At 38.7% G+C, this 22,292-nt stretch overlaps 3 gene segments (V, D, J or C); all 3 read right to left on the bottom strand.

The window, feature by feature from the left end:
* Positions 1 to 864: 864 nt before the first annotated feature.
* LOC119087621 lies at positions 865 to 1,406 on the bottom strand. The segment is given in 2 exon segments: positions 865 to 1,197; positions 1,323 to 1,406. Coding segments are annotated over 2 exon segments (378 nt in total).
* Positions 1,407 to 9,891: 8,485 nt separating this feature from the next.
* LOC119087707 lies at positions 9,892 to 12,481 on the bottom strand. The segment is given in 3 exon segments: positions 9,892 to 9,974; positions 11,656 to 12,063; positions 12,428 to 12,481. Coding segments are annotated over 3 exon segments (540 nt in total).
* A 3,650-nt stretch (positions 12,482 to 16,131) lies between these two features.
* On the bottom strand, positions 16,132 to 16,936 carry LOC114689111. The segment is given in 2 exon segments: positions 16,132 to 16,463; positions 16,832 to 16,936. Coding segments are annotated over 2 exon segments (381 nt in total).
* Between the last annotated feature and the right edge of the window lie 5,356 nt (positions 16,937 to 22,292).

Genomic DNA, 22,292 nt, shown 5'->3' on the forward strand with positions numbered 1-22,292 from the left:
GATAACTCTCCACACACACTCTCAAACACGCACACACACACACACACAATTTTTAAGCAAACAACAAAATGGAGTATAGATTTCTTTTGTTTTAGTGTTTTGTCCTGTTTCTAAAGCTGTGCTATGCAATATCAATTCTTCATTAATATCACATTCAGTAGCATGTTTAAGGCAACCATTTACTCCATATGATTTCAAATAAACAAATCTAGATTCTATTTCCTATAGTAGCATTAAAAGTCATGAGTGTTATTCAAAATTGTTTAATAGTTGTAAGCATACCAGTGGGCATGGGAACTACTAGAAATCTACTGGAGTGCTGCAGACAGCTGAGAGCATCAATACCCCACTACTAGGATTTCGAGACACAGCGGAGAATCATGTTAGACAGTCTTCACTTTCTCTGACACATGTGCTCTCACTTTTGTGAGAAAGCCTGGAAATCTCTCTACTGTCAACTTCTCTCAATAATGTTTCTCTCCCCTGGTAATAATGTAGATAAGAAGCTTATTTTCTCTTTTAGAAGAACCTGTGCTGGAATGCACAAAGTAGTTTCCACTGTTATGTATGAATCCCACCTGGTGATACAACTCAGACCACACACAGGGAACAACTGTATCCTCTTTCAAGACAGAAAATGCATAGATTCTCATAACTGCTGGAGATGAAGAGGAAAAAAGTCAGGGATGGTACAGAGAGGACCACTTAGCCTCTCTTTAGTTCAACAAAACTAAAAAACTTTAGTTGTACAAAAACAAATGACTCTCCAATGGCTTTCAAAAATCCTGTGACATCTGAGAAAGAGTTTCAGTGAGTGACCCATGAAGAGGGGAAGCTGGGGCAATTCAGCCTCTCACTTCTGCTTCCATGAGGTTTATGTTATGGCTTGTATCACTGTGGGAGGAAGCTCATCATACTGTAGACAGTAATAAGTTGCAATGTCTTCAGGCTCTAAGCTGCTGATGGTGAGAGAATAATCTGTCCCAGACCCACTACCACTGAACCTCGATGGGACCCCATCTGCCAAGCTACCTGCATCATAAATCAGAAGCTGAGGAGCTTTCCCTGGTTTCTGTTGGTACCAGTTTAAAGCAGAGCTGATATCCTGACTGGCCCTACAAGTGATAGTGACTCTGTCTCCCAGAGAGGAAGACAGGGAGGTTGGAGACTGGGTCATCTGGATGTCACATCTGGCACCTAGGAATGGAGACATAATAATAAATTCCCACATAGTTAAGCATGATAAGAGAGGACCTCCCCCAAATGCCAGTCAACAATAATCACAGTGTAACAGTGAAATTCCAACTTTAGTCCTTCTTTACCTGGAAGCCAGAGCAGCAGGAGCCCAAGGAGCTGAGCAGGGGCCCTCATGTTCATGCTGAGTCCTGACTGCTGTGACAACTGTACAGGGTGTGACTGGTATATGAAGAAGTCCTCAAGGCTGTGCAGTGAGTGCATGCAAATCACTGGGAACCAGTTAGCGTGGTCACAGCTGTAAGGCTTGCTCATCTCAGTAACTGAGCACAATATTTGTGTCCCCAGATGCCCACGGTCAGACCACACATATGCTTCCAGAGAATGTTTTCCTTCTTAAAAATTGTAAATAATACTTTGGAGGTTATTTGAAAATTTCTACTATACATAAGATCTATTTTGAATTACATATTTCAAAGATATATTGTGGGTAGTATAGAATAATATCCTGCTGTCAGGAAATATACAACAGAGAAGGAACTATTAAATCTTTAACTCATTAAAATAATTCCTATTGGTTAAAAAATAGTATGTATCCTCTTTGGGAAGGTTGTGTTCATTTGCTGTAGTCATTACACTACATTAAAACTTATTTTTTATCTGAATCATTTTTGAGGAATTAGAGTAAAACTTAAAAGCCTTAACTATGCTTACTAAAGTACAAAATAAGGAATATACATTGGTACACATAACATCTTGATCTTAATTTTACATGTGTCACATGGATTTCAGACTCCATCAGAGGATGGAGGTACTTTCATACACACAGACTGCCTGAGCTGTAACTTTTTCTTAGTTTGGAATCCTCCATATTTGGACAGTTTTCTGCCTTTTCTTATTATGTCCCACAATTCCTCAGCATGAAGGAGTTATCAGTAATGAAAGAAATGAATACTGTAACAGAAAACACTGCTGCTCAATACATGGCTCTGCCTTGTATTACGAATGGTATTTACACCTTCTGCTCTTGAACAGAAACTGGAGACATCATCCTGATTCAGGCATCAGTCTCACTGTCTACATGTGTCTCAGTCTGCAAGCAACCTAAGATGCAGAAATCTTTGTGCATCTTCATAACACCAACATTTGAGCATCAAACATCTCACACTCAAACTTTGGTTTGGCCATCCATTCTTAATTATCAGCAGGAGAAGTAGAATCAGTTCAGTATTCAGGCCTCCTGTCCTGAGGTTTGGAACATTGGGGTTTCTTAGAAACATTACTGGCAAAGGCCAGACAGTGTGGCAGCCTATGCCTGACCTAGCTGACTTTCCAGGGATATGGACTTGAGTGATGGCTGTGAACAAATGCCCAGTTATAAAGCAGCTTCTTCAAGATACACGACACTTTTCCCATCAGAAGTATCACACAGCCTCTTTTGGCTGGATTAATAGGAATGCTGGTTTCTCTGCCTCTTCATTTCCCTCTCTTTCTGCTGATATCTACCAGCTGCATCTCTGCCTCTGTTTGGTCACTGAAACTTGGAAGAGTTCTGCATTCTCACATAATATCCCCAGTATCTAGGGGAAGCTGTATTCAGGACACTTTCAGTGGATAATAAAAGGAGGTTGACAATTCCCCTCAGCCCAAAAAACACAAATCATTATTTTGCAGAACATTTAGAAACTGAATTCCTACCATACCTCCATTAATAATATATGTAAATATGAAGGGAAATCCAGAAACATTCAACTTCCCTTTACCAATGGCTTCTAGATTGGATTAAGTAACAAATAATTTTGTGTCTGGATTAAAACTTCCTAAGAAAATGTGTGTCCATGGTACAGTAGTGAGCATAGAGACCTTATAAGAAATTCCAACAACTTCTTAAGAAACTCTAACATACCTACTGTATAATAATAATTAGTCTTGAGATTTGTTTATCTTCCTACTGTGTTGCTTAATAAATAGCGCAGAAATCTTAGACAGGCTCAGTTTCTTAGTACTAGCCAGTCAAAAAATCACTCAGCACCATGAACTTGACACAGGAAGGAAGAACCATGGTTGAGCAGTAGAAGAAGCTGTTGAGGCAAAGACTCCCTGATCCATCACCTCGGTAAGAGCTTTGTCCCCCAAGTGGGAGCACCATGGGAGTGATTCTGTACAATGCTGACAGGGATTTTTGGTAACTCTCCTGGCCCCTAAAGAAGATAGTGAAATCTGGCCCTATACTCACTGCCTCTGAAATACTCAAACAGACCAGATGCCAGGGAGTAGGCCCAGGTTGTATTAACCTTAGCAATGGATCCCTGAGTCTGCTGTCATCAAGCCATTAAGTACTTCTGGTTGGACATCTGTGCTGGATTTTACCAGAATTGATGATTATTAGAGATTGTCACCTTGACAGGCCCTGCAGTAATCAATTAGACAAAGTTCTGTACACCTGTGCAATATTTAGGATAACATGGATATGTAGCCATGATTGTAAGAGACTATCTTTATTAGGCTTGCTGAAGTGGAACAACTTACCCAACATCTTAGAGGCACCTTCTTGTGGTGCTCCATACATCATGAGGCCTGTGAAAAAATCTTTTGCCTGCTCTCCTGCTTGCTCTTGAATCTAGCTGTGGAGATCTTTATCTACTTTGATCTCATCTTAATTCTGAATATATATACCCAATTGCTGTCTGGACAAAGTGTACCACCATAGGCACTAGGCTCCAAAAGCTGGCTCCTGCACCAGGGACAGGTCCTGATCCCACTGACTGGGGTCCCTCTACACAGTTCAAGCTTAACAACTGTCTCACCTATTCAGAGGTCGTAGTCCAGTACCATGGGAGCACCTCAGCTACTGGTCCACAGTTCATGAATTTCCACTAGTTTAGCTGGTCATTTCTCACATTTTTCCCGTCATGATCTCAATGTCCCTTGCTCACAGAATCCCTCCTTGCTCTCATCAATTGGACTCCTGGAACTCAGCCTGGTAAATGAATAGCAAATCTCTTAATAATAATAATAATAATAATAATAATAATAATAATAATAGTAATAGTAATAGTGAAAAAATGAAGAGAGGCTGGAGACTGACGAACATAATGCATCTTCTTAGTAGTAAACATACAGTGATAAAAACAGAGTTGATGGTGCACAGCAAGATCATACATTAAGTAGAAACCTTCCCAGCCAAAAAATGAGGGTTTGCTTAACTGTGTAATGCATATGGCTTCCCTACTTCTCTGCTCTCCACTAAGTCAAGGTCAAGATAAACTACACTTGAACCTATAGAAATTGATAGGTCATAAAGAAAAACTGAGGTAAAACACAATGAGTAGATCTTATTCCTCTCTTTAGTTGGAAATAATTAGTCATTGGAGTCCTACTTTTAATCACAGGTTTATATTTAATTATTTCATGTTCTAGAGTTGGAGGGAGAATCATATTTTTATATTATTTTATTGTATGATTATTGCTGTGTTGCTCACATATATGCCTATGTATCACATTCATTCAGTGCCCTGGGAGGCCAGAAAAAGGTGCTGGATCTCCTTTCACTGTAGTTAAAAATCATTGTGAGTTACCATGTGGGTGTTGGTGGCTGAACTCATGACCTCTGGAAGAATGGCCAGCAATCAAACTGAAGACCATCTCCCCAGCCTTGAAGAAAAGATTTTTATTTACTGAACAATTAGGGAAATATTACTACATATCAGAATTAAGAGATGAGATGAGGGCTTGAGTGAAAACAAAATCTCCAAACCTTAAATGTGAAAAAGCATTTAAGTGGTTGGATAAAAATAGAAGTTATAGATTCTTTTCATGAAGGAACTACAAGAGACATACCCTTAAAGGCACTCCAGGGACATTTAAATGATTCAGTTGGTAAAGACACTTGCTACCAGACTTCAGAAGCAAGGTAAAATACCAGTAAATTTAAGTTGTCCTCTGAACTGCACAAGCATGCTGTATTTCACACACACACATACACACACACACACACACACACACACACACACACACACACATTTATAATATAAAAGATTTTAAAAAAATTCATATTTTATTCTGTGTATGAATGTTTTTCCTAAACGTATTTAAGCATACTGCAAATGTGGCCTAGTGTCTATGGAGGCCAGAAGAAGGTGATCTATCTACCTGAGCTAGAATTTCCGATGATTATTACAGCATATGGGTTCTAGAAATCCTACTTTGATCCCATGCAATATTAGCAAGTTCTCTTAACTGCTGGGCCTTGTCTTCAACCTCATTTAATAAAATACTTTTTTGAAAAAAAACAGTGTTATTTATGTATATTTACACCAAAACATTTAGTAAATATATAAACTAAGAGTGCTGATAGGTCATCATAAACTGATTTTATATCTATTTGTATTTCTGATGAGTGTTTTTTAATAATTATTTAAATGAAACAACTCCTTATAGAAATGTTCTAAGTAAAGAAATATTTGAGTGTAACAAGAATTGAAGCCACACTCTAAAATTTGCTGTGGCTTGTTTGAACAATGGCACTTTACTAAAACCTAATACAATGCAGAAAGGACTTTCTACCTGCTCTTATACCCATTAAAATTTTGAAAATTGTATAAATATGTCTTCTTTTAAGATGTATGATTTTTTATTTAAGTGCATCTGGGACTCAGATAAAGCAGTAATTCAATTGTTCTATGGGAATTGGGAAATAATTCTTGAACTAGGACCTAGGGAATTAACAAAAGTAAAATATGACGAATGGCAAAAGACATCTTTGTAGTTTCCCTCTCTCCCTCCCTGCTCCCTGTACTCCTCTCTTCCTGTGAGTGTTGCAATTGTTACTAAGAAATTAGATGAATTTACTCTCTCCTGGAGAGCAACATTTTTATGTTCCAAGGGTCCCATTCATTTTTTTTAAATTTATTGACCATTCCTTCCTATATGACTTGGTTTGTTTTTCTTCTTCTTCTTCTTCTTCTTATTATTATTATTATTATTATTATTATTGTTATTATTATAATTATTTTATTGTACAATACTATTCAGATCTACATAACAGCCACAGATTCCCTTGTTCTCCCCCTTCCTGCCCTTCTCCCCTTCCCCTCAGGACACCCCCCATTCCCACCTCATCCAGAGCAAGGTCTCCCGCAAGGACTAAGATCGACCTGGTAGACACAGTCCAGGCAGGTCCAGTCCCCTCCTCCCAGATTGAGCCAAGTGTCCCTGCATAAGTCCCAGGTTTCAAACAGCTAACTCATGCAATGAGCCCAGGACCTGGTACCACTGCCTAGATGCCTCCCAAACAGATCAAGCCAATAAACTGTCTCACCTATTCAGAGGGCCTGATCCAGTTGGGGGTCCCTCAGCCTTTGGTTCATAGTTCATGTGTTTCCATTCATTTGGCTATTTGTCCCTGTGCTTTATCCAACCTTGGTTTCAACAATTCTCGCTCATATAAACCCTCTTCTTTCTCGCTAATTAGACTCCCAGTGCTCCACCCGGGGACTAGCTGTGGATCTCTGCATCCAGATTCTTAGTTCTTGGATGGGGTTTCTGGCACAACTATTAGGGTGTTTGGCCATCCCATCACCAGAGTAGGCCAGTCCTGGCTGTCTCTTGGCCATTGCCAGCAGTCTTTTGTAGAGGTATCTTTGTGGATATCTGTGGGCCTCTTTAGCACTTTGTTTCTTCCTTTTCTCATGTGGTCTTCATTTACCATGGTCTCCTATTCCTTGTTCTCCCTGTCGGTTCTTGATCCAGCTGGTATCTCCCGCTCTCTTTTCCCTCAACCCATTACTGCCACATTTCCAGGTTGTTTATGTAGATCTCAGCCATTTCTCCATAATTGGGCAATCCTCGTGTCTTTCTTGGGGTCCTGTATTCCAGGTAGCCTCACTGGTGATGTGAGTAGCCATCCAGTCATCCTTGTTCCACATCTAGTATCCTCCTATGAGTGAGTACATACCATATTTGTCTTTCTGAGTCTGGGTTACCTCACTCAGGATGATTTTTTTTTTAGATCCCTTCATTTGCCTGCAAACCTCATGATGTCATTGTTTTTCTCTGCTGAGTAGTATTCCATTGTGTATATGTGCCACAATTTATTTATCCATTCTTCAGTTGAAGTGCATCTAGGTTGTTTCCAGGTTTTGGCTATTACAAACAATAATGATATGAACATAGCTGAGCAAGCGCTCTTGTGGTATGATTGAGCATTTCTTGGGTATATGCCCGAGTGGTATAGCTGGATCTTGGAGGTGATTGATTCCCAATTTTCTAAGAAAGTGCCATATTGATTTCCAAAGTGGTTGTACAAACTTGCATTCCCACCAGCAGTGGAGGAGAGTTCCCCTAGTTCCACATCCTCCCCCGCATAAAGTGTCTTCAGTGTTTTTGATCTTAGCCATTCTGACAGGCATAAGGTGGTAACTCAGAGTTGTTTTGATTTGCATTTCCCTGATGATTAGGGATGCTGGGCAATTCCTTAAATGTCTTTTAGCCATTTGAGTTTCTTCTGTTGAGAATTCTCTGTTTAGTTCTAAAGCCCATTTCTCAATTGGACTGTTGGTCGTTTTGATGTCTAATTTCTTGAGTTCCTTATATATTTTGGATATCAGTCCTTTGTCAGATGTGGGGTTGGTGAAGATCTTTTCCCATTCTGTAGGCTGTCGCTTTGCCTTGCTGACCATATCCTTTGCTCTACAAAAGCTTCTCAGTTTCAAGAGGTCCCATTGTTTGATTGTTTCTCTCAGTGTCTGTGCTACTGGTGTTATATTTAGGAAGTGATCTCCTATGCCAATGCATTCAAGACTACTTCCTACTTTCTCTTCTAGCAGGTTCAGAGTAGCTGGATTTATGTTGAGGTCCTTGATCCACTTGGACTTAAGTTTTGTGCATGTTGACAGATATGAATCTATTTGCAGTCTTCTACAAGTTGACATAAAGATATGCCAGCGCCATATGTTGAAGATGCTTTCTTTTTTCCATTGTACACTTTTGGCTTCTTTGTCAAAAATTATATGTTCATAGGTGTGTGGGTTAATGTCAGGGTCTTCAATTCAATTCCATTGGTCCATATGTCTATTTTTTTTTTGCCAATACCAAGCTATTTTTTTTATTACTGTAGCTGTATAGTAGAGCTTGAAATCAGGGATAGTGATGCCTCCAGGGGTTGTTTTATTGTACAGGATTCTTTTGGCTATCCTGGGTTTTTTGTTTTTCCATATGAAGTTGAGTATTATTCTTTCCAGGTCTGTGAAGAATTGTGTTGGTATTTTGATGGGAATTGCATTGAATCTGTAGATTGCTTTTGGTAAAATTGCCTTTTTTACTATGTTGGTCCTGCCTATCCATGAGCATGGATGATCGCTCCATTTTCTGACATCTTCTTCAATTTCTTTTTTAAGGGACTTAAAGTTAAATATGTCTTTTGTAATAAAATCATCCACTGACAGAGGTTGTCTGAAGCAAAATGTGCAATATTCTGTTCTAGACTGGGATATCTGAACACCACCCACCTGAGATCCTAAGATAAATCAGGCTTGCAGCTGTTTTCATCCCTGGCCAGTCTCTGCTTATGTGCATGTGTCCAGTGAATTCACTCAGAACTTCTTAATAGTCTGGTCACAGCCTGTCCAGGAGTCAGTTATTGTCAGGTAACAGCAGTACATGAAGTCTCCCTCTCAGCTTCTGGTGGTTCTGCCATTCTGTATCCAAGTAAGGAAGGATGACTAGGGGCATTCATTTTGCCTTTTATAATCAGTGCTACCTGGAACTTCAGAGAAGTCTTTTCTATCATGATTAACCATGTATATTGTTTGGATATTTCCAATCACAGGCTTGATATGTGAAATCCAGATGACCAAATCTCCATCCTCTTGTCTGCATCTCTTGAATACTGTCACCATTACATTCAGGGTGACTGAGAACATTGGTAGTTGCTAGCCTAGTATCAGCAGAAATCATGGAAAGTTCCTACACTCCTAATAATTTGCATCCAGGTTGCTGTTGCTATTTTTTGGTCAGGGGTGTTCATTTATTCTGATTTTGTTTCTTGATGACCTGTTAAAGAAAGTAAACTTGATATAGGACTTTCTTTTATTGTATTGGAACCTTTGCCTCACAGTAGATCCTGAAATATTTTCCTTATTGTCTATTTTACTGTTAGTAAAAGTGTGTACATACACACAAAAATAATTTAGGAGTGCCCTGTAAACTTGCTATATTAACTGCTCTGCTATAACCTCTAAGAAAAATGTACCAGTTCTCCTTTCCCAGTGGTCTGAAGAAAAATTCAAGTGTTTCCTTTCAAAGCCTGTCTTCATGTGTTCTTTATGTAATGCAGGTGACCTATTTTTGGTTATAATTATTATTATACAGGAAAATTCATGAGTTATGTTTCAGTCTTTTTCAGTGCTTGTCTTCTCTGTTCATTATTTTTGAAGGAACTTGTTACTCATATAAGAAAGCATTGATTCGACACTTGCGTATTTGATATTTATTTACTATCATGAATGAACAGAAACCCCCATTTCAATATCAATCAACAGAAATATTTAAGGGGAAGAGAATTCCCACTTAAAAATAACAATATAGAGGAGGAAGAGATGGATAGAGATGGGGAGAGAGGGAGAGAAAATCATTTAAATAAATGACAGTGGTAGTTTTTTTTGTTGTTTTTTTGTTTTGTTTTGTTTTGTTTTGTTTTTAACAAATGGCTTCCGGAAGGAGAATGACCAGCCTTTCATTGAAGTCACGATCATAGGTGTCTGTGGCTCTCTGTACAATAACTGCATAAAAAGAAAAAATATGAAAATAGAAAAGAGACTAGTTGAGAAGAAGAGAGGGATCAGCATTAATGGGATAGTTAATGGTTGACGGGAGGTGGTGTCACAGGCCTTTAATCCCAACACTTGGGAGGAAGAGGCAGGTAGATCTTTGTGAGTTCAAGGCCAGCCTGGTCTACAGAGAGAGAGCCAGGAAAATGTGCAAACTACTGGTAAACTGGAATATATGTGTGTAATTATTGAGAGAAAGAAAGACAGGGACAGAGACAGAGAGACAGAGATGATTGATGATGATGATGATGATGAAGATGAAGAAGATATTAGATCGATGATTGATAGATAGATAGATAGATAGATAGATAGATAGATAGATAGAGATAGACAGATTGATTGATTCAAGGGAGCAGAGAGACCATCTGAATAAAGGCTCCTGGAGAAATCAAGGACAGTGGTTGATGCCTTCTCTGCTCTTGCTTGCACAAGAACCAGGGCAAATAATACATGTTGTCCAACTAGATTGTATGAGATAAAACACTGTCATGAAATGAGACACCATGAAGATACTAAGGTACTTAAACAAATCAAATAGCCTTGTAAACATATGAAGTACCTTGCATCTACTAACCCTTGTCACCATATGAGATCAACTTGAAAGTAAATTCTCTAGATGTAAGAATGTATAAGTGAGGCTTGCATCAGTCCATACATCTGCTCCTGAAGTCTGTTGCTGGTGAATCTTCTTTCATCGGCACTGTAGGTGGGGTGCTGTAAAGTTCCCACTCTTTACTTCTTAGAAGGCACCTAGACCAAACTGTGCTCTCATTCACCAAAGTGTCATCTCCACGTGTAATACCATATCCACCGAGGAAGAAGGCTCCTCCACAGATTGAGAAGCAGTAAAGAAACCTCATAAGGCTGTGGGAACTCTGATGTCTGCCCCAAATTGCTTTTCACAGGAAAGCAGGTACCACACAAGACAGGGAAGAACCACATCCCAGTAGGCAGATCACTGGGACAAATGCAGGCTTTGAAGATGTTGGTTACAATTAAAGAAGAATTATATAGATCGTTATATATAATTATATATAGCACACTGCACTAAGCATAGCCTGCAATAACTGGGTTAGGTCACAGCCATATTTCCAGGAGAAATTCTTTCGTTAAAGAAACCATATATAAAATTTCTAGAGCCAACAATTATGCCAGATTCAGACATGTCAGTGTAAATGCTTAAACTAGACTTTGAAAGGCAGTAAAACTTAATCTCTAAATGAATATACTAAATGAATAAACCAACTTTCTTGTTTCATGTCACTTAGATAGTAAAATATACATAATGCTTTAAAAATATTCAAAATCTCAAGTCTACTTAGGAAAATAAAAGAGAATATGGATAGACAATTCAGCATTTAAAAAGCTAAATAAGAATTTAACAAACACACATCATTAAAAGGAAGTATTAAAAATGAAGTTCATGAAATCAAAGAAAATTTTTAAATGTTTAAATTTTTCAAGAATAAAATAAATTAAGGAGATGAAATTCTTCTGATACAGAGGCATTACAATTGCTGTTACAGTTTGAAGGCCCAGAAATTGGTGTCATTTGAGGTCTAGCCAAACCATTCATCCAGCCAATGTCTCAGCTGCAAACAATTACCCAAATTCCCTTGTGCCTGCCTCTCACATTGATGCAGAGTGACTGCTCCTGTCCAGTCAGGCAGCCCATTGCACCCGGGCCTCCCCAAGCAAGGAGGTTTTGTTATGGTCTGCATCACTGTGGCAGGAAAATGTGTACCTTGGAGGCAATAATAAACTCCCATATCCTCATCCTCCCCTCTGCTGATTTTGAGTGTGAAATCTGTTCCAGACCCACTGCCACTGAATGTATCAGGGACTCCAGTGTCAAGTGTGGACACCTGATAAATCAGATGCTGTGGAGACTGTCCTGGTCTCTGTAGCAACCAATTCAAATAGGTTTTTCCATCGCTATGTAAGAGGCTCTGACTTGACTGGCAAGAGATGGAAGCTGACTGTCCAGTGGAAACTGACAAAGAGAGTGGAGTCTGGGTCAGCACAGCATCACCACTGGTTCCTGAAATTGGAATAGAGTAGTACAAAGTCATTTGCAAATTTCCTCAAATCCTTATGTTATTCATTTCTAGTGACATCCTGGTATTTTTTCTGGTTTTTAAAACATATCAAATGCTTTTTCAAACACATAAAAATAGTGAGTTGGTGGTCCTTAAGGTCATAGTCTACACCACTCCATCCCATCCAAGTCAGGATCTTCCTCTTAGCACAGATGTTGTCTCTTTAAATTCTCATTATCACATAACTAAACCTCCCATGCCCATCCTGGAGTACAGGATCTGCCTCATCACACATGAACAGCACACATAGACAGCCAGAGCTCATCTCCATCCCCATTCTCCTCTTTCATCTCCCTCTATCCTTACCCAGAATCCAGAACATTAGCAGAAACAGGGACTGGACAGGACAAATCATTTTGAGGAGATGAATTAAGGAGTCAGTGAAGGAGAGAGAACATTTGAGCTTTTATCTCAGGCCAGGAAGCTAAGGACCTCCCTAGGGAGCAATATGCAAATACCCTGGTCTGCACAGGAGTGTACATAGAGGAGACAGTTGTCTGGGCTTCCTACATTTGAATAATGATTCAAAAAGTCTTCTTCTATATCAGGAGTGAAAGTAATGAAACAAAATATGGTGGACTAGAAGAATGCTGAAAAACTTACAATAAAAGTTGTCAATATGAATTAACAAAGAAGTCTAGTCTAATTTGAAATTTACCTAGATTTTATCTAAAAACACACAACTAAATTGCAGAGAACTGGGAGAATGTAGTTAATACCCACAGCTAATTATCCTCAGGGATGAAATGAACTCCCAGAACTTTGTGTTCATAGTCTCTATACACTGCAAGATTACAAGATGGAATTAAATTATTCAACATTATAGATCTTTCTTTATAATCAAGATGACTAAGTTAAGTGATCAATGTGTTTCAAAAAGAAGTGCATACAATAAGCACTACCATACACACTCAAACACACTATTCTTCAGAAAGAAATGCACACATATAAGCATTACAATTCATACCATATATAAGCACACACATCATTGTCATGGCATTGAAATGTTTTTTAGATAAAATTCTCTTAAGCTTACATGTCAGACAGACTGAACTTTTTGCTGTCACTGCAGATTATGTATTATTTTCATTCTCTAATCTCATTTGAATTAAACCATACACCATATTTTTTTAGTGACTAAACTGAACTGTTAATACTGCCAGGCTTTTGCTGGCCATCATTATCTCTGAAATCATAAAGTCAGTTAAAGTCTTTGTTGCATTAGTTGCCTTGCTCACAGTGTTTCATCACAGCAAAAGAAAAGTGACTGAGACATTTTGATTCCACATGAGATCAGGAATCTGAAAATGAAATACAACCTTTGCTTTCAGAAGTGAATACAAGAAGGAAATATAAGTGGTGACAGAGTCCTTGCTTCCTGTTAAACATTTTGTCAGTTAGCACTACCCTGTAGGCTCAGCATCTCACTGGTTTCTTTTCTCTCTCAGTGAAAGAATTTCTTGTACATAGCAAAAACAGGGGCAAACCGAATAAGGAAACAAATATGTTTGGGGGACATAATCAATGCCAAGTTCTCAAATTCTCGACCTCAGGCTAGCCTGTGTGAATAAAGAATGTCAGGTTTGACCCACATTGCAGTATGGCTGCATTTCCCCTAACTATTGGGTCTCACTATAGATCTGGAATCTTCATTCATATTAGGTCATAATATTCAAATCCAAGTAATCAACTTAATGATTCTTTGCAAGAAATAAATGCCAGTCTCCATAGTGCAATCCCAACTCCACCAACATACCCATCAAATATATGTAAGCCATAGGCTCAGTTCTAAACAATGGCAGACTATGTGACTGCCATAGTCATACTTACTAAAACCTATTCAGTCTTCTGGGTCATTATGTCCTTGTAAAGAAATTCACAGTTTTTTTTTCTCTTTTACACTAACATTTTGATGTGTAAGTCTGATTACCACACTAAATTACAGACTTGATTTTTCATTTTTAAAATCCTTCTTGGAAATTTGAGAAAATGTGACCTATTATATTAACATGTTGTGGTAGAGAATATTCAAAGTTGTTTTAAAAAGCTTTTTGCAGCTTTTTAAAACTCAAATGTCAAAGAACAACTAGTATTTTGTAAACTCAATGATTTCATTATACAGTTGTACCTAGTCGTACCTTCTCCAGAGCCCCATACTGGAGAAGCATGCATGCTATGAGAAAGTAGAAACAAGGATTGTACTGTGTAGAGGGTAGAATGAACCAGAAATTTTTGAATCTCTGCATTCAAAGTCTTGTTAATGAGTTAATTTAAAAGCAGACTTGAAAGAAAGCTTATATAACTGGAGTGTCAAACAATATAGTAAACAAAACTTATGGGAGTCTGGGAAGGACAAAAATACATTGTCCCATTAATCATTTGTCCACCCCTGTGTGTTCCCTTGTTCATCACTGCTGTTCTCATCAGCCACCCAGAATATCAGCAGTGCCAGGAACAAGGCTGGGTACCTCAATCTTAATATTTAAACTGAAGTGCCATTGGTAGTCAGCTCAACTTTGATCTTAGACCTGCATGGATGGAACTCCCTAGAGAATAATATGCATTTTACAGATATGTGCAGCTGTTTGAGAAAAGACAAACTTAAGAAAGGACCACTACTGTGAGGAAAATGATGTAAAATGTTTTCTTCTTTCCAGCACTGGACAAAAAAGGCATAGGTATGAAATTCTGGATTAGTGAGGGCACTGGGTGCACAGGCCATGAATTTCTAAGACAATGTCAGAGACTCATGCACTGGACAATGTTTGGAAAGACTATGTAAATCTGCTTGGATCACTCCTTAATCTACAGAAGTACAAAACACATAGCATCTCATCTGATAATTGACAGTTTTTACTCAGTATAAGAATGAAGCTTAAGAAGTTTCCTGATATTTGTTGCTCCCAAGATAATCCTTGAGGATATGATTAACAAATCTTAGAAACAACCATTCTATGAGACATAGAAAATCTAAGTCTATAAGAACACTCTGTACTACAGAATAAAAATTGACACTAGGAGAGATCAAACAGTATTTAAATAAATTTTGCCAAATTTCCTTGCATGTACATATTACCCTGGAGGTTATTTTGTCCTATATGTTCCCTGTACTCCCTTGATGTTTGAATCACCTAGCCAATTTACAGCAGCTCTCCCACTCTTGGGGATACTGACTGGTTCCCTACAGGGACATTGAAGATGGGAGCTCTCTCCTGGGAAAGTAGATAACAAAAGAGTACCAGGAACATCGGTCCCCATTCACTTCTGTACAAGGGAATCAGAGAGCTTGGCTATAGAATCTTTCTATAAACCTTCCCCAGTCTTTAGGTATAGGTCCCACTTCTCTCAAGTAAGCTCTGATTCCCTGCAGAGACTTTCCCCTCCATGCTGGCTATCTCTGGTGTGAGGAACTAAACTCTCCCTGATTCTCCCCACTACGCTATTTCCCTTGGTTTGTCTAGTCCAGAGCATTAATAACTGTTATAATAAATACCTTGGTCCTCAGTTATCCATCTCAGTGTCTTCTAAAACCATGAAAACACATACAAAACCAAAAAGTTTTTTCCTCTAGAAATTTTCACTTCTAAATTGTATCATATACCCACATGTGATTATATGTATCTATACATAGTCTAATAACACAAATGAGAGTAACAATGTAATAGTTGTCATTCTGATATCTCACTTAACCCAAGCAAGATGATGATCTTCACTTGCTTTCAGTTTCCTGACATCATCATTACTTCATTTTCTTTATTGTTAAAAATATCATTTCTTTATTTGGAAACAAAGAAAAGGAAATCATAAAGTTTCCAGGTAAGTGGATATAAATGTTAAAGTTTGTACTGTGTAAGTTTAGAGTTGAGTACTTAATTTGGAGTAGTTGTTGAATGTGGGAAAACATTGTGGTGGGGAAGGATATGTACTTATGCCATGCTGGTTACACAACTTTGTACCCAAAACAAGGAACTTATGAGGCAGCTTTGTACCTCAGTCAGGGAGGTTTTTGTTCAGGGATGTATCACTGTGGGAGGAAGTTCTAGCCATTGCTGACAGTAATAAACACCCACATCCTCAGCCTCCACTCGACTTATTTTCAGTGTGAAATCTGTTCCTGACCCACTGCCACTGAACCTGTTTGGGACTCCTGAGGCAAGGTTGGACATCTGATAGATCAGGAGCTGAGGAGACTGGCCTGGTCTCTGCAGGTACCAATACAAGTAAGTGATGCCATCGCTATGTAGGAGACTCTTACTAGACCTGCAGGAGATGGAAGTTGATTCTCCAAGACTAACAGGACTGGTAACTGCAGGCTGGGTCATCACAATATCCCCACTGGCTCCTGAAATAACAGAAATGAAAGGTTATGTTCAAACAAAATGACACAATAAATAATATTTCCTTCCTTTATCATTTGCTACTTATTATGTCAATGATTCATTCATAGTCTATAAATATTCAACATAAAATATCTATGTAGAGAGAGCATAGAGACTCTCTAGAAATGACCTATACCATCTGCTTTGATACTTGGCAGAGTTTCCATAAGAGCACAGGTTCTCCTCCCTTCACCCTCTAAACTTCACAAGCCCATTCATGGAGAACAACACTGGCAATCTCACATATGGACAGAACATGTATTTGCATCAGCAGGGCCACAGAAATCCCCAACCCTCCACAATATCTTTTTCACCTTTGTTTCTACCTTACCAGGGAGCCAAACCATAAGCAGCCACAGGAGCTGAGCAAGACACTTCATTCTGAGAACTTGATATGAAGAGTTCTGAGTAGCCAAGACAGAAAGAGGGCCTAGCTTTTGTCCTGTACTTGAAAGGAAACATTTACCCTAGGGAACAATATGCAAATGCCCTGGTTGATACAGCTGTGTGAAAAGTACCAAGGGAGTGAAAAGCCCACCCTTAAGAGCAAAATGACATAAAATATCCCCTATGATTGTAGAAAAATGGATTCATTCCCTACTGCCTATAGCAGGGGACAGATAGATGCCACTGTGTAAGCTGGCATAAATTGAGACATATAGGATCTATAAGCACCATGCATCCCAAGATAGCACCACAGAACCAAGGCAGTCTTTTTTTTCCTTTTATTTTATTTTACAATACCATTCAGTTCTACATATCAGCCACGGATTCCCTTGTTCTCCCCACTCCTGCCCCCCTCCCCTTCCCCCCAGCCCACCTCCCATTCCCACCTCCTCCAGAGCAAAGCCTACCCCAAGGACTGAGATCAACCTAGTAGACTTAGTCCAGGCAGGTCCAGTCCCCTCCTCCCAGACTGAGCCAAGCATTCCTGCAAAAGCCCCAGGTTTCAAACAGCCAACTCATGCAATGAGCACGGGACCCGGTCCCACTGCCTAGATGCCTCCCAAACATGGCTAGGACCCGGGTGGAGCTCTGGGAGTCTAATTAGAGAGAAAGAGGAGGGTTTATATGATTGAGAATTGTTGAAACCAAGGTTGGATAAAGCACAGGGACAAATAGCCAAACGAATGGAAACACATGAATTATGAACCAAGGCAGTCTTTTTTTAACACACTTTGTATTTGCTAATGTTTTTTCAGCATAGCATCTTCCTGGTTAAGTGAACCTGACTCTGTTTGTTTTAGTTTTGTCATATTGGCAACCCAATAAAGAAAACTAGGGAGAAAAGTAATCCTCATTTTTAAAAGATAAATGAATCTCTAATGACAGCTTACTACAAAAATCTTGATACATTAAAGATAGAAAAGGAGAAATGAAGTTGTGAAAACAGGCATATAATACCCAATAGACAGTTATTACTTGGACAAATACTTGATTAGATTAATAGAATTTCTACCGTTTAATTATAGGACTCAAATAGACAGATACAACACTCTAATTCAGAGTGGGAAGATTTAAATACTATTTCTTCCATACTAGAACTCAAGCAATTGGTTTCTGTGACACAAGTACTTAAGCCTTAGCTGAAGAATATGTGTTCAAATCGATATAGGATATCCTTCTAGAAATCTGTATAATTGTAAATTCGTGCTTATTGTATAAATAAGTAAAAGAGTATATCTCTAGGTTGCTATAGAAAACATGTTTCATCACATTAGAAAATTAGGAGCATGGAGAGAGAACACATCACAAATGAATTAGTGAGGTTTTACTTGATATTTTCAGTTAGGCCTGGGAGGATTTTTCTCCTTTGATAATTTCATATCTGTGTACAATGAAACATGATTATATCCATCCTACATTTGCTATATCCATGTGCTGTTCCAAAACCTCACCCACCTAAAAGTATATCTTTTCTATTTGTTTTGTGTTGTTTCTTGATAACCCATTATGTTCAATTATTAAAATCCATATGATCATGGGTATAGGCCCATACACTGGATCATGAGAAAACTACCAGTGACCACATCCTAAAAAGTAATAATTCTTCCTCCCTCAGCAGCTATCAAGTGCCAATAGCTTCTCTAGAAGGGATGAGAGCTGAAGAGACTTCATAAATCAATGCCTAATATTTGGTTTCCTTGGTCAAAGTGAATGTAAGAACAGCAGCTGTGACTTCACACTGCTGTTATATTGCTAAATGGTTGTGCTAATAAACTGCTTTTGGAATACTTACACTTATATCCACTGACTGGGAATACCTGCAACCTTGGTCAGAGAAGCTTCTTTTGCAACAGGCAGCAGTTAATGCAGAGATACATAATTGTTCAAAGGAGACTGAGTGCCAGGATCTAAATGTCACATCTTTATCACCACCACACCTCCATGCACATACACATTACCAAGGCTAAGAAACATACACTTTTTTAATTGAAAATAGATTCTTCTCTCATACAATACATCCCAACCACAGTTTCCCCTGCCTCAACTGCATCTAGCCTCCCCCAATTTCTCCTCTCTCCAAGATCCATTCCTCTGTTTCCTTTTCAAAAAACAGCAGACCTCCAAGACCTGACATCTAAAATACAACAAGACAAGGCAAAAGCCCTCCTATTGAGGCTGGACAAAGCAATACAGTAGGAAAAGAGTGTCAAGAGCAGGCAAAAGGGTCAGAGATCCACTCATTCCCACTGTTAAGAGTCTCACAAAAACACCAAGCTAACAGCTATAACACAAATGGAGAGGACCTGGTGCGAACCCATTGAAGTTCCACTGCTTGCTGCTTCAGTCTCTGTGAACCAATGTTAGTCCTGCCTAGTTAATTCAGTAGGGCCATATTCTCTTAGTGTCCTCCATGTACTCTGACTCCTACAGTCTTTCTTTCCCCTCTTCCACAGGGTCCCCAATCTCTGAAGGGAGAGACCTGGTGCATACCTCCAATTTAGACTCTAACTGTACATCTTTTTTGTTTGTTTGTTTTGGTTTGGTTTTTCGAGACAGGGTTTCTCTGCGTAGCTTTGCGCCTTTCCTGGAGCTCACTTGGTAGCCCAGGCTGGCCTTGAACTCACAGACTGTACATCTTAATGCCAAAATTACTGCATTTTATTCAACTCATGTCATATCTACTTTTATAACTAGCAAATATGGAATCATTTTATAAAAGAAATAGATGAGTTTTGAATAAAGTGAAGATTTTCCTATGCAAAATATTAAATAGTAAATGTTTCTCATGCAACAAAGGAGGAAGGAAAATATCAGTGGTGACATTCCTGTAGACTGTGGAGGGAGTAGTCAGTCTTTAAGAGGCAATGAGAGGATTAACCTTGGGCAGCCACCAGATATCAGGACAACTAATTACAGTTGTTTACTTAATCATATAAATGAAAAAAAGAAGATTGAAAGAGTGTAAAGAACATGTTTCATAGCAAAGGAAGACAGATCAGGAATATACTGAAGAGATTATAACAGTCATTCTGCCCCATCCTTCCTCACCACCTGAGTGAACAATCAATATACTCAACTCCAATGTCTTCAAAGTTATTTTTTTCCACTTGAAAAAAATCTTATGTTGGAAAAAAAATCAGTGAGAGTTTCTCTCTGTGGCCATTAATATACAGTGTCATTTCCTAAACACATTTATTTACTTATGTACAAAATCATTGTAAAGAAAAAAAAGAACAATAGAACTGAGTACTGATTTTAACTTTTCATGAACAGATATGGTGACATCAGTAGGAGAAGTTGTGAACTCTGATATAAATCTCTATGCCCAACATTCAGATACAGCATGAGAATTATCATTGTATAAGTACTCAAAAACATGAAGGAAAGCCATTCTCTTAAAACTTTTAAAAGCATAGTGATTCCAATATGTGGAAATTCTGAGGTACAAAGGAAGATTTCAAAATTCAATTTTCCACTCAAAGATATGGGGCAATGCTGTGGGATGTTCTGTATGTCCTGTGGGAGCCTGTTCTCGGGTTCCTCGTGGCTTTACCCAGCAGGTCTGCATAGAGGATGATTAGGACCACAGGCCTGAGTGCAGGTGTCTGAGATGGTCTGCACTTGACTGTGTTGTGGGATGGTCTGTATGTCAAGTTGCTCTGATTGATCAATAAATAAAACACTGATTGGTCCATGGCTAGGCAGGAAGTATAGGCAGGTCTAACAGAGAGGAGAAATAAAAGAACAGGAAGGCAGAAGGAGTCACTGCAGCCACCACCCTGACAAGCAGCATGAAAAGATGCCAGTAAAGAGCCACATGGCAGAGGATAGGGATTAATTTAAGCTATAAGAACAGTTAGCAAGAAGCCTGCCACGGCCATACAGTTTGTAAGCAATATAAGTCTCTGTGTTTACTTGGTTGGGTCTGAGCAGCTGTGGGACTGGCAGGTGACAAAGATTTGTCCTGACTGTGGGCAAGGCAAGGGCAGGAAAACTATAGCTACAGGGCAAGATACATTCTAAGACCTTCGTAGCAATAAAAGATGCTCTCAAATCCATGGTCATTGTTTAATGATATGCTTTCTCAATTTCTGACCAATAATTTCTTATTGGACAAGTGAGGATTCTTTTTTTTTTCAGGGCATGATTTCTTAGTGTAGCCCTGGCCATCCTGCAACTTGCTCTGTAGATAAGATTGGCATAAAACGCAGTGTTTCACCTCCCAGACCTTCTCAGTTCTAAGATTAAAGGTATGTACTAACACTGTCCAACTGAAGATTCTTATTTTCAGCCTCCTCAGTCCTAAAGTCCTATCCTACTCCTGGACTTTGTACAGAGGATTGTTTTCTCCCTCTTAGAACTTGCTAAAACCAGAATGCCAGAATTCACTATAAAACCAAAACAAAAAACAAAAAAATGTATCACATGTCTATGATAGCCATATTATTTCTCTATGAGATATTCTACCACAAAAAAACATTTATAATCCTTCTAGCTAATGGGTTCTGAAAGGGCACAACATATAAAGCCAGAGAAGGAAGAAATAGCTCTATCTCCAAAATGTATGTATTTTCTTTGAAAATTCACAATGGGTAAAGTTGCAACTAAGGTATGAAACAGTGACTTGTGTTTCAGTTCTACCTGTGTGTGTCAGAGTTGATCCAGACTCACCCACATAGCTTGGGTAATGACCGCCCATACATATGCAAGAATTAAAATAACAGGATATTTTCCTGTTTATCTTTGTAATGGGTAGAGCTAGCATTTCAAAGTGTTATTGCATGTTGTGAGAAATCCTAGGGATTCCATTACAGTAGTAAAGTGCGCCGTCTTTAGAATGCAGGTGCTTATGGTGAATGTGAAATCTGATGTGGTTTCTTTACCACTGACCAGGAGAGGATTTCAGAGAAAGACTGTTCAGAAATCTGTATGTGGATCTTTGGAGCCTGATTCAGATTCTGCTGGTATCAGTATCAGCTTGTGCCTTAACTGTCCTGAAGACAATGACAGCATTATCTCCAGAAGCCATAGACAAAGAGGAGAGACTGGGTCTACACAATTGCATTACTGTAGACTGAAACCAAATGTGAAACAGGAGCAGAACATGATTGTGGTGGAGGCCACTACTGTCAATCTTTAAAAATAAGCTTCATTGTCATTTTAATGCATTAACAGGTTTATATTCAATGTATGAGGAATTAAAATCAATACCATAATGAAACATTACTTCACAGTAATTATTAACTTGATAACAATAATAACAAACACAGTATCTGTGGAGAAATAATGAATTGTTACATTGTTAGGGGAATGGAAATGAGGTAGAGCCCTAGACAACATGGGAC

The sequence above is a fragment of the Peromyscus leucopus genome, chromosome 3, assembly GCF_004664715.2.
Source record: "Peromyscus leucopus breed LL Stock chromosome 3, UCI_PerLeu_2.1, whole genome shotgun sequence".
Taxonomy (NCBI): Eukaryota; Metazoa; Chordata; class Mammalia; order Rodentia; family Cricetidae; genus Peromyscus; species Peromyscus leucopus.